Source organism: Diabrotica virgifera, chromosome 5 (assembly GCF_917563875.1).
Source record: "Diabrotica virgifera virgifera chromosome 5, PGI_DIABVI_V3a".
In the NCBI taxonomy this organism is placed as follows: Eukaryota; Metazoa; Arthropoda; class Insecta; order Coleoptera; family Chrysomelidae; genus Diabrotica; species Diabrotica virgifera.
Window position 1 is genome coordinate 36,621,435 of NC_065447.1, and position 26,874 is coordinate 36,648,308.

Genomic DNA, 26,874 nt, shown 5'->3' on the forward strand with positions numbered 1-26,874 from the left:
TATATCATAGAATATGTAAATATTGCTATATTGTGTTATTCACAATTACATAAATTTATTGCTTTATGAGAGTTATTAATTTTAATATCATTTTAAAACTTATTTCAACTTTTTAGATTAAAATACAATAAAAAGTTTTCATAATGTATATTAAGTACAGCGCCATCTCATAGAGAATACTGACAACTTCGTGACTGCCCAGAAATATTTTTTATACAATAATTGATTATAATATATTAAGAAGTGATTAAAAATTATTATAATAATTAAATAAAATAAATTTCTGGTGTAATTACTATTAACTAACCACAACAACTAATTAGAATAGTAATTTCGTGTCACCATCGTATTTTTTAAATCTCAATGTTGGCTGCATTGTTCAAAAAAGTAGTAGTTGCTGTCACTCATCTGTCACTTTTGTTTCCTTTTCCGCCGACGTGTGACAGCTACAGGTTAGCTAAAGTGTTTATTCTTAAATTTTATTATAAAATTTATCTAACTACAGGTATTTTTTCAATTTAAAATCTATATTATTTCTCTTTTAAAACTTGTCTTTTATATTCAGTCAATTTCTGAGCTTTATGTCTTTTTTTAATTTTGGGAAAGAAGGTTCTGATCCCTCCACCACATGGTGCTTGTACTCTAGGGCTAACATCTAATAACTTTCAATTTTGTTTTTCAGAAAATGCCGTCTGTAACCTTAAAAGACGTTGATCAACATAAATTTGTGAAGGCTTTCTCCTCCTTCTTGAAAAAGTAAGTAAAACACATACTACATTTTAAGGTCATGTTCAAAACGCATTAAAATTTTTGTAGAACTGGAAAACTACGTGTTCCAGAATGGGTTGATCTCGTCAAAACATCCAGAGCTAAGGAATTAGCTCCCTACGATCCCGACTGGTACTATGTCAGATGTGCTGCTATTGCTAGGCACATTTACATCAGGTCTCCTGTAGGTTAGTACATTTAAACATTAATAAGACTTTTTGTCTGCTTTATAATGGTTTTTTTGGGGATTAGGAAATTTTTATTCATAGAACTTAATCTTTATTAACATATAAACATTCATATTTTCCTATTCAGATTTAAATTGAAATATCGTCCCTGATGTGACAATACCTCCTATAGTCTGTTCGCTAAACTCAGACGCAACTTTCTAGATCTTTTAGTAAAATTGGCAAAAAATAATTTCTAAATACAGTGGAACCCCGATAAGTCGGCCTCCGATAACCCGTAAGTCCGGCTAACCCGGACCGATTTTCATCAGACAAAGCAACCATTTTTACAGTTTGACTGAGTTTTTTACCAATAAATAAACAATACTGTATACACCTGTACGTAATTTAGATGTACTGTGCATATGTATTTCATGTTTTTGCAATTATAATGTGTATTTGTTTATTCTTTATATGTATTTTATTAATTTTTACCATATTCTCCGGCTAACCCGGCTTTTCGATAACCCGGATCGGCCGCGGTCCCGATTAATCCGACTTATCGAGGTTCCACTGTAGTTAGTAATTTTGCAAAACTGGCAAAAAACTAAAAAATTATCGACTAAAATATCTAGCCAGTTGCGTCTGAGTTTAGCGAACCGACTATATCTGCTTTTTCATGAGTTTTGTAAGAGAGGCTAAAAACTTTTTTTAGGGTCACCTAGGGTTGAGAGATTTATTAAGAACATATACTAATGGTTCACACAAGGACACTGCACTTTCTCTTAGGAACAAATTCGGTATCAAATCAGGGCCAACCCCTTTAAAGACATTTAATGACAACAACACATTCAGTAAATTGTCAAAACTGACTTCGAGGTTACTAATTTCCACCTCCAGCTGTTGTGAGAAAATTTCATTACTCTCCAGGTTATCCAGAGATTTACCATTAAAAGAGATACAGTACCAAACTGTTTCGCAAACAACTCTTGTTAGTTTTTGTTTGTCATTCTCACTTTCCTCACCTAGAAACATAGAGCCAGGGAGAGCACCATGTCCGTTGGTTTTATTTTTGATGAACTTCCAAAAGTCACCAGCGTTCTCATTTATTCTCACTTCCATCTTTGAAACGTAAGCATTGTAAGGCTGCTCAGTGAGTGATGGGCATTCATCTCTCAAATTTTTAAATTCAATATAGTGGTGATACTTATTTGTGGTTTTATATTTTTTATGCGCAATCTTTTTGGCAATGACTTTACTCTTAAGTTCAGATGAGAACCAAACAGGAAAATTCGACCTTTTTACAGATATCTTTGGTACAAAAAGCTCAATTGCGTTCCAAATAATGGAATAAAAAGCATCTAAAATGTCATTTACATCCTCTAAACAGTACAACTCAATCCAATTGATCTGAAGCAAATAATTATTCAAGGCACCATAATCCGCCTTGTGAAAGTTATAATAAATATTAGTTTCCAAACTGATATATTGATTATCAAATAATATTAATGTTTCAAGTGAGGGATGATACCTGTCACACGTCATTAAAGCTTCCGCTTTTTTTTAGATTTAAATAAGTATCAGAGAAACACAGATCAAGAATTGAGTCATACTGGTTTTTAAAATAATTATATTGACCTAATCCTAAAAAATTGAACTCGTCACAAAACAAAATTTCAGTATCATTACTTATATTTTTAGAAGTCGTCTCACCGTCCCATATCAGATTTGGTAGATTATAATCCCCAAATAATACTAGTTTAGAATCTTTATACTTATTCATAATTAGTTTTACAGTATCAATGTGATTGGAATAAACATCCAATCTAGATCTGGACGGAATGTAGACACAGCCAAAAACATATTTAATGCAATTAATAGTAATTCCAGCAAAAACCTGTTCTACATTTGAACTGGCAATTTCCACTAGACAAGAACTGATATCACTTCTAACTGCAATTAACACTCCACCTCCTCTTGATTTCTCGCTGGAACTATGATCACGGTCCCGATAGTATACGGTATATAAATCACAGAAAACTTCATTACTTTTAATTTCAGGACCAAGCCAACTCTCCGTTAGGAAAATAACATCATATGTAGCTGAACAGGATGTCAAATATATGTCCTTTAGCTTCATACGCAGACCACGCACATTTTGGTAGTAAAGTGATAGACTATTCATACTTATGTTCGCATTTGGGAGTTTTTTGGATTCTGGTGGTTTTGTTCTTTTACCTTTGAAATAAACGGGTTACCATTCTTGTATCGAATTGCCAAGTTTGATTCACCATTTCTTCTACGCCTATCAAGTTCTTCATATAATTTCTTGAGATGATATCGTTGCATTTGAGTAAGATCTGATTTATGCTCGATGGCTTCAACTTATGTTTGTTTTTAAGACATGCAATCACTGGTATTATTTTGAAAAATTATCTTAAGTGGTCTTGGCCTGTCACTACTGCTATTACCACGTCCTACCCTCAAAACCTTAAACTCAGTTGCTCCAACCTCCAGTTTCGTTAGTACTTCTCGAATATTTGCCTTGTCATCAACATTATAGATTAGTATATTTTTAGATCGACTACTTCTATCTTCTAATTCCAGGAACATATCTTGCTCATCTTTGATAATAGATACACTTTGATTTCTTATCTCTTCACTTCCATTTCCACACATGATTTCAATTTTTTCTTGTAACCCTTCAAGTTTCTTTTCTAAAGTTTCAACTTTCGCCTCATTAGATTTTACAGACGCTTTAATTGTATCTATTGTTGCCTGCACTTCAGTCCTCTGATTTAACAATAGGTTAATTATGTGAACAATAACTACTAGTACATCTTTATTGGTAGTGGTACTTCTCTTTAATAAATTATTTATTTCATCCTTGATTGCAGTTTCACTCTCTACAGCATCCACAGTATTGCACAGTAGACTTGAAAAATCAGCATTGGGCACCTGTTTTCCATTGTCAGCACTTTCTTTTGATACCGAATTTTTCCGGCTATTTGAAGCAGAATTCAAAGATAATCTCTTCACCACCGTCTCTTTGCATACTTTACATTCCCAGTTATGCGATTTAGTTTTGCGAAAGTCAGCACAGATTTTTTCATATTCACTTTTAGTCAAACCCGTGCATCCCTTATGGACCCATGAGCAACAAGTGATACACTCAATGGAAATTTGCTTTGGTTTAACCTCCCGGTCACAATAAAAACATATGCACACACTTGCCATCTTCCAAATATAATGTCTTATTATCTTAATAATCAGTCACCTCATAATTATCTTCAAATAAATTGGAAATGACACAAAAAAGTCAGATAATTTATGGCCGATGATTGGCAATACAGTGGAACCCCGATAAGTCGGCCCCCGATAACCCGGAAGTCCGGCTAACCCGGACCGATATTTATCAGACAAACATTACAACAATAAAAATGTATGTCCTTTATGCTGGATTTTCCAATTTCTTTTCAACATCTTAAAATATTTTCTTTTATCTTTCCTTATAAACATATTGTTCGAATACTATAATATCTTATATTTTTCAGGCTAATTTTATTTATCATAATAAACTTTCTTCGTAAAAATTTGTCGCTTTAGCGAATTCCTATGTAGTTCATTCGTTTCAATTTTCAATGTCAAACACATTATACGATGAGAGATAATGCGTATTTGTGTAATTTAATACATAATATACCTTAGTAAAAATGACTCATGGCATGGCAGACAACGCTCATTGTCCTGTTATCGAAACCAACAGGCATCTGTAGTATCCTTTATTTACTTGAAACTGTTTTAGCATTGTTTAGAAAAGACTATTAAAAAATTATTTTTCAAACAATGGTCTTAGTCTTCACTCTTATTAAATAACATAAGTTCGTTCTCGTTGCGAGACGGTATTGTGTGTAGTAAAGTCGCATTGTTCGTTCCGTTCTGTAATCGTTCATAAATATATTCAGATTTTGTGTTTGCGTGATTTTTTGTCTACGTAATGGCAATAAAACTTAAAATGTTGTTTTTGTTTCAAAATGATAACAAAAGACAGTTTGGACAATCGGTGCAAAGCTAAGAAAGCTAAAAATGAGACTCTCGACGACGCTTTGTATGTGTGGAACGCGAACGTGGTTTACAAGTGTCTGTGTGCCAATTATAACGGAGTTTATCTGTAAGCATACCATATTTTAATAATTTTTACCATTTTCTCCAGCTAACCCGAATTTTCGATAACCCGGATCGGCCGCAGTCCTGATTAATCCGAGTTAACGGGGTTCCACTGTATTGTCAAAAAGATTCTTATTTAGTTTGTATTGGGAGTATCTTTGTATACATAAGGTATAGAAGAGTTTTTGGTAAAAGGGTGTCATCTTTTTTATTTCTTCTTAGAACTAGTGATGAGCAGAATCGAATACTTTCAAGGATCGAGAACTTCTAGAATTGAGAACTTTTTGGAGTACCCAGACCCAACTAAAGTTGATTTAAAAAATAAATACTGTTTTAAATTCTTTAATTTCTGATTTGTTTAATGTTCACATTCATTAATAACTCTCACACTTACTGAAATATATTCGCAGAAATGCGATAGGCTTAATTGGTCGTTTTGGTGATCTTGAAAATAAGTTTTCTTTGTTGGATGCTATTAAAAATAATCAGTTATGTAGCCATATTCTCAGTTTTTTGTATCTGAAATATTCATTTACGCTAGTATATTATTATTTGACCTCAAAAAATATTTGATTATAAAACTAACTTGTCCACTTATATTGTTATCCACAATAGCTGCTGATATTCAAGTACCATGACCCAGATCGTATGAGTAACTTAATAAACTAACAACTGCTTCGTCAACTAGTATTCAAATACTTTGGTTTTTTAAGTTCTTGAGATATCTCAAGCACTTTCGGAAATCGAATACTTGTTGATTATTGGTATTCGAGCACCCTATCACTACTTAGAACTATAACATTTTGTATTTATGCATACACCATAGACTACACATGATCTAAGTCCAATTTTCCATTTATCTTTCCATGTCAATATTTTATAAGCAAGATGTCAGTTGTTTAGGGACATCTTTTCTACTTCCCATTTTCTACTTTGTTTGGTTGAAATTGCTATCACATTAGGTAGTTTTGATTATTTGTTGTACATTGTACATACTTTTTTGTGCATTACTGGTTACTTTAATTAAAATTTCATTGTGTTTGATGGTTATTCTTTGTTCTACTTGAATGTTACTCTTTATTTTTTTTAATATGTAATAGCCAAATTTAAAATTACCTGTATTATATTGATTTTTTTGCTTTTGTAAACTACAATACAATAAACCACTTACAGTAGACTCCCGTAAGTTCGGCCACCTCGGGACCGGACCCTAGGCCGAACTAACCGATGCTTATCTAAAAAATGCCCATTTATTGTTTGTATGGATCTAACAAAAACAAAACACTTGTACATTAAGTAGAAGACAACACAGAGGAATACTCTGACATATTTTTAACATATATAAAAAGATAGACCGTTACAAAAGTACTATAAAACAATACTTACAGAACTCTGGGCCTAATAAAATTTAAAAATATTATTGCACATTGGTGGTTTGGCTTCTTAAACACTTAAAAAAAGTCAGTAATTTTTTTCTGAATTTTCTTTTCTAATGATTTTGGATGTGCAAAGTGTGTGACTAATGCTCAGAGAGCCGGCCGGACTAAGCGGAGACCGAACTTACGGGAGTCTACTGCATTACTATTGCATGATTATAATACAGCATTATTTCTTTTGATTTAAAGAAGTATTTTTTATACATCGTTATCATCATGCGACCTCTTCCATCCACTGCTGGACAGAGGTCTCTTCCATTTTTCACCACTCTCTGGTTCTGTGCATCTCGTTGCCATTTCTTGGACATTAGTGTAATGTCGACCATCCAGCATGTTGGTGGCCATCCTCTGCTGCGTTTGTCTTCTCTTGTGCGCCAGTCAATTGGTTTTCTTGTCCATCTTGAGTATTTTAGTCTCGCTACGTGACCTGCCCAATTCCACTTCAGCTTGGCTATACATTCGACTACATAAATGCACCTGTTCTTTTCCTTACGTCTTGGTTTCTTGATTTTTTATACAAAAGTAACTTATTTTTGCTTAAAACTGAATTATTAATTTATTTTATATTTTTGTTTTTAGGTGTAGGATCAGTCACAAAAATCTTCGGTTCCCGCAAACGCAATGGAACGAAACCCTCCCATTTCTGCAGATCAGCAGGAAGCATTGCCCGTAAAGCTCTCCAAAGTTTAGAAACAGTTAAGTTGATTGAAAAATCTGCTGATGGTGGTAGGAAAATCACCCAACAAGGTAGGAGAGATCTTGATCGTATTGCTGCACAGGTTAAAGCTAAGGAACGTAAAGCTCTTAAGGCTTCCGGTGTGCTTACTTTGTAAATGATTAAGTTTTAATAAAATAATTATTTGATATATTGTGTTTTTATGTATAACATCTAGCATCAAGAAAAATCTTTAAAAAAATCCCATTTAATCTGTAGCATCTTTTGAATCTATAATTTCTTTTTTATCACAACTAGTAGTACCTCTCTTTTAGAACTGATCAGTTCTAACAATTAAAGCTTAATTTATATTGAATGTAGAGGAGAAGGTGTTTGAATGTGCTTCCTGATTAACTAATTAATAACAATAATCCCACGGTAGAGAGAGACCGGTATGCCTATACGCAATCTAGCGAAGGAGTGACGTCACGTGCGAAGCAAAGTTTCTATTAGAACACTAACGCTTGCCCTGTTAGTCGGTTAATATTAAATATAAGCATGAATATTTGGTACTTTATTTTATAAGGTGTGTAGTTTACAATTTTTTAACATTTTTTGGGTATAGGTTTTCTGATTAATGAAAAATAAAACAACTATTTTCGACATTTCGCCGTTGCATAAAGTGTGTATATTCATATTAATGTAGGAATATAATAATGTTTTTTCAATTAATAAGCATGTAAATGAATTCTATTTTATACATATTTCGATGGTCGGATTCATTACTGGAATATTTCGAAAATCGTGTATTTTGAACAAAGTAGATAGAATGGTTAAATATTAAAAACACTTTACGAATTACTTAACTAACGTTTACAATAATTAGAGGTTACAAAATATCTTCAAATTTTCATTGGCATTTTCCAACGTTAGCTTACTTTACAATGTTCCAATAATGAATCCGGCCGACAATTTATAATGAAGATTTATTGCACATTATTAAAATTTATTTCTTAGAGTTAACAAACTTTGACATTTTTTTGTCGAGTTTTCTTTGATAGTTACTCAAACTAATCTTTCTGTTCATTTCTCTTAATCATATATATACGTGTCCTACTGAGGCATAGAAGTACCTCAAATGGTATCGTGGTATTCACAAGTTGAGCAAAAGTTTTCTGTGCCAGCTCTTGAAAGATTTTAGTTTTTTTTGACAAAGAGCTTCCATGGATTGTACAAAACAGTGATTCCATTTTTAGTGCAGCTTCCCACAATTCTTCGTTTGGGTACAGAAGAGAACCTCTTGAGACTGTCTGTAGCCAATCTGGTTCCATATGTGTCTCATAGGTTTTTGTAGGGTTTCCTAAACTATATTTATGTTTGAATTTGTATGCCACAAAACCAGCAACATACCTCAAAGAGTCCCGATGAATTTTTTCTTTCACCTCATAATTTTCTGCGACTTTCAAAATGTCATCGTCAGTTATATAATCCTCCTCCAAGTAGTGAGCTTCTATAAATTTAGTTTGAAGTATTTTGTCCTCTTCAGACTGAGATTTTTTCGAACCTTCAGTTTTTTCTATCAAATTAGACAGCATTTTTTGTGTCAAGCAAATATCTTCTGATGCCGAAATATTGCTTAGCAATTGAGGACTTTCTATTGAGCTGTTACTTACGCAAGATTCAGTAGTTTCAATAGTATTGCGACATTCTGTAAAGATCGCCGCCGAATTTTTTCCTAAAATATACCACCTTAATCTATATTTAAAATCTATTGGCGAAGGATGATCGTTTGCACCACCCATTCCTCGAATATAAGAAAAAAAGTTCTCTAGCACGTCCTGATTCAGCTTCGAAGTAAAAATATAGTCAACGTTGTATTTTGCTTGTAGGTAAGGAAGTAACTCTTTCAGAGATCTATTAGTAAGCAATATCCCTTTTTGAAATGGAATAAGTCCTTTATGTTTACCAACCCGCATTGAATTGACCATTTCTGACATTTCATCCAGTAGACGTGTATGCTTATCTAAATCTGTACCATATGCATTTCGTGTTGGAGAATTGGCAACGAACTTAGATCGTGAATTTAACAGATCAAACCAATCATTAAATAGCTGAACAACAACAGAAGCTTCTTTCCAATAGCTATCCTTTGGCATAATTCCATTTTCTCCAGCATAGCTAATAGCTTTTGCTACAGAATTTGACAATAATTGAACTGCAGGCCTGACTCTTTGCCTCATAGAACCTTTTAAGCAGAGATCATGTAGTGTCAATTTATGCGCAATTGTCAATTCTGAAGTTGATATATTTAGTAGCGCTTCAAAGTAATCCTTGTTGATTATTTTATCGTCAATGACAAAACCATTATCAATTATATGATTTCGAGCAAGTTTAATCAAATGCGGAGGATCTGCAAAAACAAAAATATTTAACGATTTATCACAGGGGTGGTTAATAAAACAATTTTTGTCATATCCAACACTCAGCTGAGACCAAAGGGCAGTATTTCCAGTACCCATGTCACTGGTGATCGCTACTACAATAAAATTTGCTCTGAACAATTCAGATACTATTTGCTCAATAATATTTTTTTGCATTGGCTGATCAAATTTGTAGTAAATTGGTTGTTTCCAGTTTGAAAGCAAACCACGCACCATAATAGTTTGACAAGATCTGTGAGGTCCTATGATCTGTTCATTTTTTTTATCGATCTCGATTTTGTTGGAAATATAAACTTCATCAAAGCTGAGTACACAGATTCTATCAGTTTCAGTAAAGTCCAGAGATTTCTTTTTCATTAACGTTATAACGCTCGTTAAAATGCCCTGATTTACGTCAAAACTTGATACCCAGCGTCTTAGGGTAGACAATGCAGGTAAAGGGTAATTGTTGACCCTCAGATAGCGATAGGCTTTTGGGCTGACACTACGCAAAGATATTGCTGATGCAATATCCTCTGGTGACCACCAGATTCTTTTTTTTTCTGTACCTATTAGTTTTTTTATCTGTCCCGGTGTAAAAACTTTGGCTAAGATGTTTTTATATTTCAAGGTTATTTTTTCTTCTATCTTCTGAAAGTTTTCATTCAGTTCTAAATTATTCTTTTCTAGAAGCATTATTTTCTCCTTCAATATCTTTATTTCAATTTGACTTGCTCTGAAACAATTACCCAATTATAGTCGATTCGCTAATCTGAGACACAACTGTCTACACTACAATCACAATAAAAATGCACTATATATAAACAAACCAAAACACGTTCAATGTTCGAGGAGCACTCCCAAATCATGATTTGGGGATGTTCCTCGTGCTTGTTTATTTCTGTTGCATCTTTATTGTGATTGTAGTGTAGATAGTTGTGTCTCAGATTTGCGAATCGACTATACCTTAAAAGTTTAATAGAAAATAATTAAAATAATTTTTCTACGACAGTTTAATAACATGCTAATTATTAACTATTTTTGACTAGATAATAACACCTATTACTTTACCCGTGAGTAGTAGTTCATTACTCACGGGCTGAAGTTAGGTTCAAGTGGTGCATGCCACTTTTAATAATAATATACCTATTATAATATATATATCAAAACTAGTTAATTGCAAAAATGCCACAAGAAAATAGCTTCAGAACAACAAAAATTTTGACGTTTATCATTTTCAGTGACAGTGACATTAGCGCTATGTTGTTGTGTCTATTCAAAAGAACTTATATTGCGTTTACTTTAAAAACGTTATGTTGTATTAAATGATTATAATTTTAATCTCGAGTAGTTGATAATTATATTTTTTTAAATTAAAATAAAAAAAAAGGTCATAGAAAAAGTATAGTATTCTACTTGCATGTAATGGCTATTACTCACTCTGTTCAATTATGACTACATCACCGTGAGTAATAGCCATCATTACATGCTCGTTGAATAACATACTATTACATCTCACTCACTGCTTTTGATAAATGGGTCAGTATAAAGTAGGTACACTTACTTTTCTGTTTCAGCTACAGGTAACGTTGTGGGATTACTTGTTTCAGTTTCCATATTAACATCGTTATCTGATATCTGTATTGGATTTAAAATGCAAGAGGTACTTGCTCTTAACATGTCCTCTACATCCTTATGTTGTCTTCTCTTCTTCAGTCCTGCAACTCTTTCTACTTGATTTTGTAAATTGGAGTCGTGATAACCTGGTAGTTGTAAAGTAGGCACAGCATCAGGTTTTAAGTATCTACTAGTTTTGTAGGTATATTTCAGCAATTTATGTCGTAGAGGAATTTCAAAAGAGTCAGCATCAAAATGTTTGGAACATATGCATGCTACAAAAAAAATGTATATTTATGTCACAATAGTTTTTTTGGTACGCCTTAATAAAAGAAAAAATATGAATCATGGGATACCTACATTGAATATATATAACAATAAATAAGTACTCACCATTTTTCAAATTTATTTCATCTTGGCGCCGACATGCAACCACCCATTGCTTTACAAACTCTTCATTTTGAGGAAATCGAAAGTATTTTATGTTTGATCCTTTCGTCACCCGATTATAATTCTTACAATTAGCTACGGCACAACCCGGCATGTCTTTGTTAGTACATAAAAACTGAACAAAACAGACTTAAATAATAGAAAAAGATCGAAACGAGAGGCTTTGTAAAAACAGTTCATCTACCGTACGATACACAAATAGATCAACCGGGACACGGGTGGTTCCTACATCTGGAACCTGTACTGTTGCTTCGTAGGTGACATCATGCGCGTCGGGGTACACATTTTGATTTATTTACAAGCATACCGGTCTCTCTCTACCGTGAATAATCCCATATATCTATAGTGTCTTTCCAGGCAACGATGCTTTCATCATTTCTGGATCCATATTTGCACCACTTTCTTTTCTAATTTTAATATTCAGTAAAGCTCTCAATTTCTCTGAATGTTTATCTTGCTCATCTTTGTTGATGAGATGTTTTCTCCCTCGTTTTAGTATGAATTATTTAGTCCAAATTTATTTCCATGTTGTTTATTTTCTTATTTTGTTACTAGTTTTCATTTAGCCTGTGAGTAGCCTGTTCTCAACTGCTCATACTGCAGCCAATTGGCTTATTGTACATCTTCCATTCCAGGATTCTGGAACCCCATACCAGCTTATTATACAGGTCTAGTGGATCGGTACCATATATTTTTGGAGTTTTTAAGTGCCGCCTGTGATCTAATACCTCACAATCATGTAAGATTTCTTGTAACATCTTTATTCCGCCATCTTCTCTTCTTCTTAACTCGGGCGAGACTCTTTAGTCTCTGGCACTTGGTCATAAGACCCATGTACCAAACCCTTTTCTTCTTAAACTCTAATAAGTCCTGTGGCCTCAACGAAGGCAAACAGTTTTCTTATTGGTAGTTTTAGGATCTCTTCTGGTTCAAACCTCATTTGACCAGTGAAGTCCTGCCTTACATCACCTTGCACACTGCAATGGGATAGTAAGTGTATGACAGATTATATCATTCGAATTTGGACCCCAGGAAATATTTCCTATTTTGAAATTGTTTGTCATCATTCTTAACCGATTTCTATTGTAACATTTCTTGTTCTGACTCCATTCATCTGTTCTTAAATTCTCATCATTCTTGGTCATAAGCTGTGAATTTTTCTATTTGATCAATTATTTCCTCTAATCTTCTTTTGCAATCATAACCCTGGATGGGTCTTTGCCTGTTTGGCTATGTCCTTCCATTCAGATCTCCTCGTATGCTTCTCCTTATTTTATTTTATTTAACCTGCTCTACAGGCCTTGGAGGCCTAGGACTGTACAACTTAACAATAACAATTTTACATAATACAAATGACAATATGTACTAATGTCTTATATTTGTTATATAATTTGATTTAATGTCTATGTAAAAATTGTTGCACTATGTTTCTCCCCTGTATCCTGTTTTTCGCTTTCTCTTTCCAGTCTGTAATTTCCATCGATCCTATATCTTCTTGAAACTTTTCGTGCCATCTTTTTCTTGGTCTACCTCTTCTCCTTGTCCCAACTGGTCTTCTTAGTAGTATCTTCTTTGGCATTCTTGACCTATCCATCCTCTCGACATGACCTGCCCACCTGATTCTTTGTGCCTTTGTGTATCTTGTTATAGTTGGTTCCTTGTAAAGCATCCTCAATTCTTGATTAGTTCTTCTTTGCCAACCATCTGCCGTATTTTTCCCCCGAAAATAGTCCTCAGTACCTTGCGTTCCCATCTCTCTATCATTTCTTCTTCTGTTTTGTTTAGTACCCTTGTTTCACATCCGTAAGTGACTGTTGCTCTTATTACAGTTTGGTATATTCTAATTTTCGTCTTTCTTGATACGTAATTTGACTTTAATAATTTTTTTAAACTGCAGACCTTTCGGTTACCTTTAGCTATCCTGTGCTTTAGTTCGTTTTGCTCGTGTCCTTTTTCATCTATAATGGCACCTAGATATGTAAAGTGATTTACTCGTTTAAATTTATATTCTTTTCCATCGAACGCTGTTAACTTTAGCATATCTACAGGTTCTCTTTCTGTGTTGCCTAGCACCATATACTTCGTCTTTTCTTCATTTATTTCTAGGCGGAATTTTTTTGGCTTCTCCTTATTATTGTCTTATATTCATGGTTTTCAGGTCGTCATCCAACCATCTCATCCTGAGCCTTCCTTTTTTTGCCTTCAAACCGGCTATTTCCTGTAATGCTTCATAGAATTTGTCCATTCCGTTTTCTGCAGTTTCATTTTACTGGAACGTGAAATTCCTGGTGATATTGCCTTCTTATAATACATGGTGCCCGAAAAGATTGGTCATAAATTATACCACAGATTCTGGGGTCAAAAATAGGTTGATTGAACCTCACTTGCCTATATACGATAGTACACACAAAAAAAGTTATGATATTGAAAACTCTTTATTGAAGATTGAGATTTTCTATTGAAATGTGGCATTCTTATAGCAGGAACATCTTTAAAAAACAACTGAAATTTGTACACCCCATAAAAATTTTATGGGGTTTTATTCCCTTAAACCCCCCTCAAACTTGTGTGTACGTTCCAATTAAATTATTATTGCGGGTCAAGTTAAACACACTATTTTTAAAACTTTTTCGCCTCTTAGTATTTTTTGACAAGCCAGTTTTTATCGAGATACAGCTTCTTTTTTATGTTTACATAAAAAATTTATGGGAGTTTCATTCCTTGCAACCCTCCAAATGTTTGTGCACGTTGCAATTAAACTATTTTTTAACTTTTCCAACCTTTTTGTTTCACTTACACCTAAAATTTTGATCTATTTAGTCATTCTCAAGTACTTCAATTTCTCATTTAAAGAAGAATAATCTTCCATCTAAAGAATCTATGAAAAATCCATCTAAATTCTTATTTTATGACAATGGGTCTATTGAATAAAAAGAAGTATTTGCTTTTAGTTACAATTATTTAAGTATTTACTTAATAGTAATTAAATAAAGCATTAAAGAAATTACTCAATTACTATAAGTAAATAATTAAATACTTGTAAAAGCAAATACTTCTATTTATTCAATAGACCCAATGTCTTGATTTTTCAAAGTTATAAACTAAGTTGGAATTCTGTTGTCCAACTTTGATACCAGCATCTAGGGAATCTTCGGTATTCGGTTTCTCTTTTGCAAGTCATATCAACGTTGTCTGTCCATGCTCTTTTTCTGACGCTAGACCATTTTATCTCTATAGTAGATTGTCTTGACCATTCCTAAATATATTTCCCAGTATCCCATATTCCGGAATATTTGATAATCCAGCATGTACCGTATTAAAGGAAGTTTACTATGTTCATCTGGAAAATGGTATCTATATTTATCATCATCATCATCAATGGCGCTACAACTCTTCGTGAGTCTTTGCCGCGTTTACTATTGCCATCCATGTTTGTCGGTCCAGTGCCACTAATTCCAATTGTCGCACTCCCATTTTCTCTAGATCTTCTCTTTGACTGCATCTTTCCACCTTTTTCTAGGCCGCTCTACAGACCTTCCATCTGGCCTTTCCCAGAACACATTGTTTATAAGGCGACTGTCGTTACTACGTATCACATGCCCTGCCCATCTGAATCTATTGGCCTTTATATATCTGACTAGATTTTCTTTTCCGAATAGAGACTAGCTCGTTATTGTATCTGCGCCTCCATTCGTTTGTCACGCTGTCTCTGCAAGGGCCATGCCTTATATCATTCGAAGGATTTTACATTCCCACACCAGCAATTTATTTACTTCTCTTTTTGTTAGCGTCCATGTTTCGCTTCCATATGCGACTGCTGGTCGTATTATGGTCTTATATATCTGGATTTTTGCCCCTCGTGAAAGAAGTTTTGACTTCATTAGATGTTGCATTGCAAAGAAAGATCTATCTCCTGCCATTATTCTCGTTTCAACTTCTTGCTCTAATTTGTTGTCATTTGTGATTGTTGCTCCCAGATATTTAAATTCTTTAACCACTTCGAAGTTGTGATCGTTTATAGTGATGTTTTGCCTTATTCGCCGCCGTTCTTGTTTTGAGACGACCATGTATTATTATCTATTTAGGATATGAATAAAAGAAATATATCAATCTTAAAACTTTATTGGTAAACATTAATCCTGTTGTATTTCCATACTGTTTGTGCAAATACAATGACTAGAAAAAATAAAGCAAAATTCTTAAAAAATACAAAATTGGGAATGTATAATTGCCATGCCTTCCACTGTCAGTCAATTTAATATATTTTATAGTCTTCCTATAACTAATGAGTTAACAATTTCTTTCAGTAATTAATTATAGGATTGGAGCATAAACAGAATTCTAGCTCCTAAAAGAGATGTGTATCCTAATTGAAATTTGTAGAAGAGAGAGATAATAGGTATTACTTTACTTGTGTCATCACTTAAAGTTAGACAGTTTTGGATTATAAACGCCGTGGCTGCTACACATATAACCTGACATTACCAAAAATGGAAGAATTAGTCTACCTTAAAAGTATGTCTTGGCCTTGGATCTTGTCAAGTATTATATATATGGCGCACTGGTAACATAATACTGTATGAAGCATTAGATCCATTTATTTAGGTCTAAAAATTAAAACCATACCTATAATCAAATAAAAAGAATCAAGATGGCGCACATTTAGGTAATGTAGAAGTAGAAAGTATCAAAGGCAAAATATTTATAGATTGTAATACCTAAATAGGAAAAATTACAAGCAAAAAGAGTATAGTCCAGGGCGCATCTGTTTTGAGATGGACGTTGAGATGTGACTCAATTTTTTTTGCAGAAATTGCTTGAAAATAACTCAAATAATAATATTTGAGCTATCCTCCCACTCAAAATGGTCCGGAACATTGTTTAAATAATCAAAATGTCAAAATATGAAGCAAAAATTCGTTTTTTTATTGGTTTTTTGACTATAACTTTAAAACTATTCATTTCTGAGAAAAGTTATACTGACATAAAAGTTGCGTAATTAAATTTCCTACAATATAGAATTTTATCAAAATATTTAAAAAATAGTCACCCTTGTTGCAAAATAGCAATAATTGCGAAAAAAAACCATACAAAAACAAGTATTCGCATTTTACGTTTTTCAACCATTTATGCTACACTTAGGACCTTAATATTTTACCCAGAAAAACTTTATGATATAGTAAAACAGCACTGTAAATTTCATTAAGATCGGTTCAATAGATTTTGCAAAATAAATTTTGCAATCCAGCTTTCGCCAAAAAAATTCATTTTTTCAAAATGTTACAGGACTAAAAATAAAGCAGATAGCAAGTTGAATATTTTTGCTTATAGAAGTGTATTGTACCTTTCATTTGCAATTTGCAAAATTAAAATCGATTAATTACCACGGCGTCAGGAAATTTTTTAAATAAACATTAATTTTTGGTGCTACGTGCAGGACAGCGGTGTTCGATTCACACAAGTTGATTTCCACCAAAATCTCTTCCAATCTTTATCTAAAATATTATTTTCTTACTCTATATTTTGTTGTATTTTAATATTTTAATTCCTCAAAAATCAAACTAATTTTATTATTGTCTGTGAAATATTGTTTAAACAATTGCATATGTTTAAAAATAATAAACTTTTATTCTCTAAGTTAAAATATATGAACAAAGAAAGTTTTTGCTAAAAAAGTGTTATTTCAAAGGATAGAGTATGTGTATTATTTATTTATATCGAAATGTAATAAAAATTAAAATGTATCAATCATTATCAAAGGTCATTGGAATGCCCAATCAGAACAAACTATCCGCTGTCCTGCGCGTAGCACCAATAATTAATGTTTATTTAAAAAAAATTCTGACGCTGTGGTAGTTAATCGATTTTAATTTTGCAAATTGCAAATGAAAGGTACAGTACACTTCTATACGTAAAAAAATTTCAAATCTGCTTTATTTTTAGTCCTGTAACATTTTGAAAAAGTTAATTTTTTTGGCGAAAGCTGGATTGCAAAATCTATTGAACCGATCTTAATGAAATTTACAGTATTATTTTACTGTATCATAAAGTTTTTCTGGGTGAAATATGAAGGTCCTATGTGTAGCATAAATGGTTGAAAAGCGTAAAATGCGAGTACTTGTTTTTGTATGTTTTTTTCGCAAATATTGCTATTTTGCAACAAGGGTGACTGTTTTTTTTAACTTTTAACCAATTCTATATTGTAGGGAATTTAATTACGCAACTTTTTTTGTCAGTACAACTTTTCTCGGAAATGAATACTATTAAAGTTAAAATCAAAAAACGAAGAAAAAAATCGAATTTTTCCTTAATTTTTTGACATTTTGATTATTTAAACAATATTCCGGACCTTTTTGAGAGGGAGGATAACTCAAATATTATTATTTGAGATATTTTCAAGCAATTTCTGCAAAAAAATTTGAGTCACCTCCCAACGTCCAAATGTACTAATATTTTTACAGATGCGCCCTGGGCCTAGATTCCGTGCACTGTAGATATCTACAGTCGCTTTCTGTTGATGGCAATTGTCATGAAAATATTTGAATTTTTTGTTTTAATTCAAATATTTTCTTGTTTTACTAAGTGTCACTTCAGCATCAATTAGAGTATAACCTAGCAAAACTAGAAAATAATTCAATTAAAGCTAAAAATTCAAATATTTTCATGACAATTGACATCGATAGAAGGCGACTGTAGATATCTACAGTGCACGGAATCCAGGGCCTGGTCTAGTAAGGATGAATAACATTATACCCATTTAATTGAAAAGTAAGAAAACTGCTCTGCTCTGAACCAGTTGATATTCTGGTAAACTGTGCTTGACAGAAAACCAGTGTTATATATGTAATATGATCAAGAAATATAAAGCAGCAAACCTACCTGATATAGATCACTGGAGAAGTATTCTCAGAAAAAGTGAAGTAGTATTCAAATATATTAATAGAAAAAAAATGGAATATATTCCTTGATGAGCTGATTCATGGGCTTAGTAGCCAAAGAATCTTGGTCCAGGGTTTTGCAGACGATATTGTAATATTGACTAGGGGAAAATTGTCCAGTAATGTTGCAGATCAGATGCAATAATGTCCTTCATTACATAGAGGATTGGTGTCTGAAAGAAAACCTCTCTGTAAACCCTTCTAAAACTAGTGCCCTTTACAATAAGAGAAAGTATACTGGACTGAATCAGCTGCAATTAGGTAGGGAGGAACTAGAAATAACCAATGAGTTTAAGTATTTAGAGGTAACCACAGATTCCAAACACAATTAGAGCAGTCTTATTAACAACATAACCAACAGCGCTATGGGACTCTTCTGTAAATGCAGACGAGTTGTAGGTAAAACCTAGGGGTTGAAACCAAAGATATCTATTGGTTATAAACATCAGTGATTCGACCGACAGCTAAATATGGTTCAGTACTTGGTGGAAAAAGACTGATTTGCAAGCTTGTGCGAATTTATCTCTTCTTATTTATGTGCAACAAAATTTTATAAATCAAAAGAAAATTGTTTTCATTATCTGGAAATGACTTTCTTGCGTCAAGTGGAAGAAACGGCAAAGGTGACTAGATTTAAAACAAAATTATACAAGCATCTTTTGGAAATTATATTCGGCAACTTTAGTTCAATCTTAACGTATTGGTTAAATATATCACAAGGAAAAATTCCTGTAACTGGCTGTATACCATAAATCACAAAAAATAAACACCTTATCTTGTAAAAGGTATATTTAAAATCTCTAAAAAGGGTTATATCACAACAAAACGTTTTCGGAATCAATATTCCATCAACAGTGTTATCACAGGTTTACATGCTTTAATCCACCAAAGTATACGGGTAAATACCCTTGAGTTGTTTTTAAACAGTTGAGGTTACATTATATTATCCGATTTTAAAGGATGTTAAAAATATTTCAAGATTAACCCCTGGCATCATATGACATCAACCATATTGGTTGAAAATTTGTAGGTAGGGCCTTACATGGTAAGTACGACTGACGACAATTAACAACTGGTTGTCACCTAAAGTCTGCCATGTAAGGTCCTATCTACAAATTTCCAACCAATATGGTTGATGTCATGTGATGCCAGGAGTTAATCTGGAAATATTTTTAACATCCTTTAAAATCGGATAATATAATGTAACCTCAACTGTTTAAAAACAACTCAAGGCTATTTATTCGTATATTTTGGTGGCTTAAAGCATGTAAACCTGTGATAACACTGATGATGGAATATTGATTCCGAAAACGTTTTGTTGTCATATAGCCCTTTTTAGGGATTTTAAATACACCTTTTACAAGATAAGGTTTTTATTTTTTTATTAGTTAAATAGTACTAATTATTTGATAAAAACTCTTTGAAAGTTGTTAGGTGCTGTTTTATGTGAGCTTTTTTTCCGCTATTTCTTACATTTTGTAAATGTTTTGACACAGATGTATTATAAAAAGAAATATAGGAAGTGTTCAAATCACAGAAGTACGGATTCTCTGTATCACGATCCTACTTAAATGTTTAGATCTTGGCTAGCAACTGTTCGTCTTAGGTATCTTCCCGCCAGAAGTTGATAACCATAATGTCAAACATCATTACCTTTTTGCCCTAATATTATTATCGTAAGAGCATCTTTTATGTTTCGCACACGTAAAAACATTCCCCTATCGAGTTCTCGTTTTAAAAATTTTCCGTTATTAATTATTGTAGCAGCAAATAAGTACTTTTCCCTTTGGTGGGTGAATTTACTAGCTTCCTGTTCACAGGAACACAGAAAATACATACTTCTTATATGAGATCACTTTACAAAGCACTCTGGACAATCTATATTATTTGTTGATAATACGAAACTTGAAATAAAATTGTCGAATACTGCAGGAATATTAAAAAAACTTTGTATAATTACAGATACGTTTGATATTTTCAATCAATTGATCATGTTTTTATTGCAAGGCATGTCATTTATTAAACCTTAAAAAAACATTCAAAAATATCTCCAGATCTATTGGATCCGTGTGCATGACTGACGCGACACCTAGCGTATATAGTCGCCTGACATTTTTGGCGAGCACAATTTGACGTTAAGCATGTGATACTTATGTGACATATTTGATGTTAATATATAATAAAAGTAGTAATGAAACACAGACTTACTCACAATCATTTAATAATACTTTGACGACCGGTTTCGATCTCTACACTATTCAGATCATCTTCAGGTCGGCGTTACAAGTAGTTAAATGCTACAATTAAAGAAAGCCCGAGTTAGAACATTGTCTGGTTGTACAAATGCTAATAGAAAACCAAAATTTGAAAAAAGTATGCAACTGTTGACATTTCAGAACAACAAACTGATACATACATATTCACACATATGAGAAACAGATACATACATATTCACACATATGAGAAACAGATACTCATAAGCATGTATACGCACATGGATGCATGCGGTTTATGACTTGCGGTTGTTGAACGAGTAAAATTTAAAAAACCATTAAAAACTATTAGAATCTTATTAAAAATTTCAATCAAAATTAAAAATGCTTTCAAAATTCAAAAAATAATAAATAGTAATATCATTTTGATCCACTTACATGCCGTTACAAGGGATGCGTTGCCAGTTCGTTGATAATATGTTTATACGTCCAACTTATGCTAATAGGATAGCTAGGTAAGGGACAGGGCAAGCAGACATGCTTCGTAGGTCAAAACATAGTGAAATTTGAATGGATCCTGAAGGAATCCTTTCATCCCTTGTAACGGCATGTAAGTGGATCAAAATGATATTACTATTTATTATTTTTTGAATTTTGAAAGCATTTTTAATTTTGATTGAAATTTTTAATAAGATTTTAATAGTTTTTAATGGTTTTTTAAATTTTACTCGTTCAACAAATAGTCATAAACCGCATGCATCCATGTGCGTATACATGCTTATGAGTATCTGTTTCTCATATGTGTGCATATGTATGTATCAGTTTGTTGTTCTGAAATGTCAACAATTGCATACTTTTTTCAAATTTTGGTTTTCTATTAGCATTTGTACAACCAGACAATGTTCTAACTCTGGCTTTCTTTAATTGTAGCATTTAACTACTTGTAACGCCGACCTGAAGTTGATCTGAATAGTGTAGAGATCGAAACCGGTCGTCAAAATATTATTAAATGATTGTGAGTAAGTCTGTGTTTCATTACTACTTTTAATATGGACTCACATATGCAACCCATTCAATATTTTAATATATAATATTTATTTACCATTTTTGATTAAATTTGTTATACAAACAATAAGTGTGTTCGCAGAGACAGTCAGTAACTAGCCCACGACAAGTGGAGCATGCGCACTTTTAAAATAATATAAATAATACCGTTGATAGATAAATATACAAGGTGTAGTTACTATTAATTAATATTATTAATATACTGGTATATTTATCAATAATCGATAATACCTACATTAAATAAATATAATATGGAATTAAAGTTCGCATGCTTTATGGTGGACTAAAAGTCACCGACAGGGTCCGCGAACGAACCTAATGACACAGACATTACAAAAATTCGCCAAAATTTTCATATTTCGCCGCTAGGGAAGCTGGCATAGTTTCGTGTATCCCCACCAAGGTCACACACGGAGCGAATAACAGCAAATGAGCCAGAAATGTTTGATCTCCTGCAAAGAGTTGAGGACGAAAGCAATAAAGTTGGTCTGAAAATCAATAAAGCTAAGACAAAAATAATGGTGGTCGACAGATTCCACACTATCCAACTGACTAACATGTTACAGCAATACCAGATAGTAAACAGCTTTGTCAATCTCGAGTCAGCAGAAGTTCGGAGACGTATGGTATGGCAAAAACTACGATGAGTTTAACTAAAATTTGGAAAGCCAGCTCTATCTCTCAAAATATCAAGATGAGACTGGTGAATGCCCTTGTAATCTCAATATTTATACAGGGTGTTAGTAAATAAGCATGAAAAATTTTAAGGGGTAATTCTACATAAAAAATAATGACAGTTTGCTCTATAAACGTATCTCCGCAAATGCTTCGTTGCCAAGATACGGGGTGTTGAAATTTTTTTTTCAAACTGCGAATTTTTTTATTGCTTTAAGACCTTTGAAGCTATGAACATTAAATTTGGTGGGTTTCAAGAGGTAGTTATTGCGCATTTTTGGCAAACAAATAACAATTTTATATTCATCATTGGTGCGCCTACGGGTAATGGTCTGAATTTTTTCAAGAAAAAAATAGTACGCCACTGAGACATTTCAAATTAAAAATTATTTTTGTATTCCACGTTTAATTTATGATAAAGAACCTTTCTTGTCTTTTTTCCATATGATGCACCGTTTTTATGCAAAAAAAATAAAACATCTTCGTGCGTATTTTTCATTTCGTAATACATTATCAATAACTCTCGCATATAATAATGCCAAACTAGAACAATAACAGAAAATATTTCTAAAAATATTTAAACTATGTGCAAGGCTACAACAAATGTTCAAAATTACCTCCTTTAAAGGTGCCAGGGTAATTTGATATTCACCATTGGCGCGCGTACGGGTAATGGCCCGAATTTTTTAAAGAAAAAAAATAGTACGCCATTGAGATATGTCAAATTAAAAATAATTTTTAATTTTTCGTTCAATTTACGACAAAAAATTCGTTTTTGTCTTTTTTTCATATGAGTTGCCGTTTTTATGCAATTAAATAAAATATCTTAACGTTTACAAAGTATTTGAAATAAGTTTCTATGCATATGGAATCTACCTCGAATAATTTGTAAGCATTAAGATGTTTTATTTTTTTGTATAAAAATGGCGCCGCATATGAAAAAAAGACAAAAATGATTTTTTGTCGTAAATTGAACGAGGAATTCAAAAGTGATTTTTAATTTGACGTTTCTCAATGGCGTACTATTGATTTTTTCTTTAAAAAATTCAGACCATTACCTGTATGGGCGCCAATGGTGAATATAAAATTATTGTCACCTTTAAAGGAGGTAATTTTGAACATTTGTTGTAGCTTTGCACCAAGCTAAAATCTTTTTAGTAATATTTTCTGTTATTGTTCTACTTTGGTATTACAGTCAAACCCGCTTATTAGAATACTTCTTAAAGGAATATCCCGGTTTAAGGAATAGAAATTTGAGGTCCCGAAACGTTTCTATACTAGCGACCAATGATCGGTTATTAGAATATCCCGGTTATAGGAATACTTTGGATTGGCACGAAGGCTATTCCAATAAGCGGGTTCGACTGTATTATATTGGAGAGTTCTTGTAATGTATTAAGAAATGAAAAATACGCTCGAAGATGTTTTATTTTTTCGCATAAAAACGGTGCATCATAGGAAAAAAATACAAGAGAGGTTCTTTTTCATAAATTAAACGTGGAATACAAAAATAATGTTTAATTTGAAATATGCCAGTGGCGTACCATTTTTTTCTTTAAAAAAATTCAGACCATTACCCGTAGGCGCACCAATGATGAATATAAAATTGTTATTTGTTTGCCAAAAAGTGCGCAATAACTACCCCTTGAATCCTACCAAATGTAATTTTCATCTCTCAACCGGTCTTGAGCAATAAAAAAATTGGCAGTTTGAAATAAAAATTTTAACACCCTGTATCTCGAAAACAAAGCATTTGCGGACATACGTTTATAGAGCAAACTGTCATTATTTTTTCATGTAGAATTATTCCTTAAGGTAAAAAAGGCTGTCCACAATATGTCTGCAACGAATTCTGCAATTAATTTAATTGTTTCTGGAAACCTTCCAGGGAGAAGATCAAGAGGACGATCACCAACTAGATGGTCCGACCAAATTAAGAATTCAGCTGGAAACTTATTCTACGAAGCTCTTAAAGCTGCTGAAGATAGAGACCAATGGAAAAAAATTGTTAGGAATATTGGAAGAAATCATGATCCTCAGTAAATGGGGAAACGACAAGAGAGAGAGAGAGAGAGAGAGAGAGAGTAAATGGTGTTGTATACATAAATTAAAGTAAAAACTAAATAAATTAAGTGTTTAAAAACATTACTAAATTAAATAACAACGTTATAAATTAAATCTTTACACATGATTTCCATCAAATAGTTTTAGTAACAATTATTTAAGTATATAATATCAATCTGAAGATATCTGACTATACCAATGTTCGTATCTGTAATTATTACAAAGATTTATTTTAAAATTATTTGCCTTAGCAATAAGTATATATCTTTATTAAATAAATCTCGTTACATATTGGCACTAAGTTGTACTAAAACGCTTGGCAGAAAATTATGATCGATTCAACGATCAAATAGACATCTAAACTTGTTACATGTTTATCAGTATCTAATTGTTAATTATTTGGGATAAGAGAACAAGAAAAAGATCAAAAGACAGCCTTCGTAACAGTGCTCTTTGTCATACACTGTTCTACATTCGAAAAATTTATCACATCTAAAAACATTCAGTCAGACCTTTAGATATAAGGCAAGGTAGTTTAATATTTTAAAAAACAGTCAAGGTAGTTTGTTGCTTGGAGTCGCTTATAAATCTGAATTTTACCAAAGTACCTAAATCTATGTTACTTTAATTATTGTAATGTACCACCATTACATCACACCCATTCTATATCGACAGGTAAAAGTAGTACCAGTTTTTTGATTTTATAAAAATAAACATAAATTTGAGTTCCAAGTATGTTTTTGTCCTAAACAATTCTTAACTCTTTCACCCTTTTTTTTTCAAATTAACATAAACATTATCTTGTTGCATTTTTACAAATATCATAAGTAATACCTGGTGTTTTTCCTTCTTTTTAATTTCTTTAATTCGTTACAGTGCCCTAGGAAGATGTGGCAATTGCCACCAGTGATTCTTTTTTTTTCTCCTTCTTTTTGTATAGACATGACTCTCTCGGTTTTTTCAATGTGCCTATAGTAAGTTGTCGTTCCATCGTTTTCGTGGTCTTCCCACTGATCGTCTTCCTATTGGGGAACCGTCTGTCGCTGTCCCTATATTTGTTGTATTTTGGCTTATGTGGTCATTCCATTCTATCCTTCTGTTTCTTACCCAGTTTTTAATGTTGTCCACCTTGCATCTCTGTCTGTCGTATATCTGTACTTCTAGCTCTGTCCCGTAGAGTCTTAGTATCGATTTTTCGAAGGGTTTTCATCTCCGCTGTTTCGAGCAATCTTTTTGTCTCAGGCTCAAAAAAGACCGGTGGTTCAGATGGGTAAAAACCGATTGATTTCACATGATATTTTTTAAAACAGTTATTTCTTTTTATTGTAACATAAGAAAACTTTGACATATAGTCACTATGTGCGAGATCGACCCTTGCAGGACTCAAGTTTTCAAGATCTCTGTTCGTGACGATTGACGATCAACAAGGCTGGGTGAATGAACAATATTGCCAAACGTCTTGAACTGCTACCATTGCTTTTGCATTTTGGCTGTTAAAGGAATTTTAGCAGGAGATACATAACAAGATCTTCTAACTTTGTGTCCTTTCTAATACTTTTGAAAAAGCTAGTGGTATGCGGTATTGTTTACCAATATCTACATCAAAACGAGAGCAAACTTCTGTTTTCCATGAAGAGACTGAAGTACTTGAAATGGGATGCTACAGGGCAGGGGGCACAAGATCGAAATAGATGGAAAATTATGAGAAAGATGTATGTCCAGCAGTGGACAAGCGAAGATTGGATGATAACTACAGGGCGATGCGTAACGAACATTGGTACATCCTGCTTCGAATCATTCTGCAGGATAAGGTGCACGACAAGAGGGGCCCAGAAATGCCTGGGATATCATGGCGCACAATCTTCGAGATCGATACAACTTTTTTTTCCTGGAAGCCGTCTGTTGTAAACCGGTTGTACTGCAGTCACTTGGCTTATTGTAGATCTTCCATTCGTTTATGAAACCCATTCCAGAATTCTGGAAGCCTGTACCAGCTTGTACAGGTCTAGTGGGTGGGTGCCATATATATTTGGAGTCACTTCGATGTCTCCGAAAAGTGTTTGCCGCCTCCGATCCAATGCCTCACAGTCATGCAAAATATGGCTGACTGCTTCAGGTTTTCTGTTACAGAGTCTGCAGCTCAAGTCTCCATGAAACATCCCCATTGTATGCAGGTGACCCTTAACTGGCGCATGTCCAGTGAGGAAACCTGTTATGACTCTGAGCTGATTCCTGCTTG

The 26,874-nt window shown here is 33.1% G+C and overlaps 1 protein-coding gene across 2 annotated transcripts; it reads left to right on the forward strand.

The window, feature by feature from the left end:
* The first annotated feature begins 393 nt into the window (after positions 1-393).
* LOC126885686 (40S ribosomal protein S19-like) lies at positions 394-7,404 on the forward strand. 2 transcript variants are annotated; one of them, XM_050652394.1, is made up of 4 exons: positions 394-505; positions 683-756; positions 817-956; positions 7,118-7,404. In XM_050652394.1, exons 2-4 carry the CDS (start codon positions 686-688, stop codon positions 7,369-7,371), a joined length of 465 nt encoding a protein of 154 aa, XP_050508351.1. In that variant the 5' UTR covers positions 394-505; positions 683-685; the 3' UTR covers positions 7,372-7,404. The 2 variants fall into 2 exon arrangements, with proteins under 2 accessions (XP_050508351.1, XP_050508350.1); XM_050652393.1 differs by having other exon boundaries at positions 429-452.
* The last annotated feature ends 19,470 nt before the right edge of the window (positions 7,405-26,874 follow it).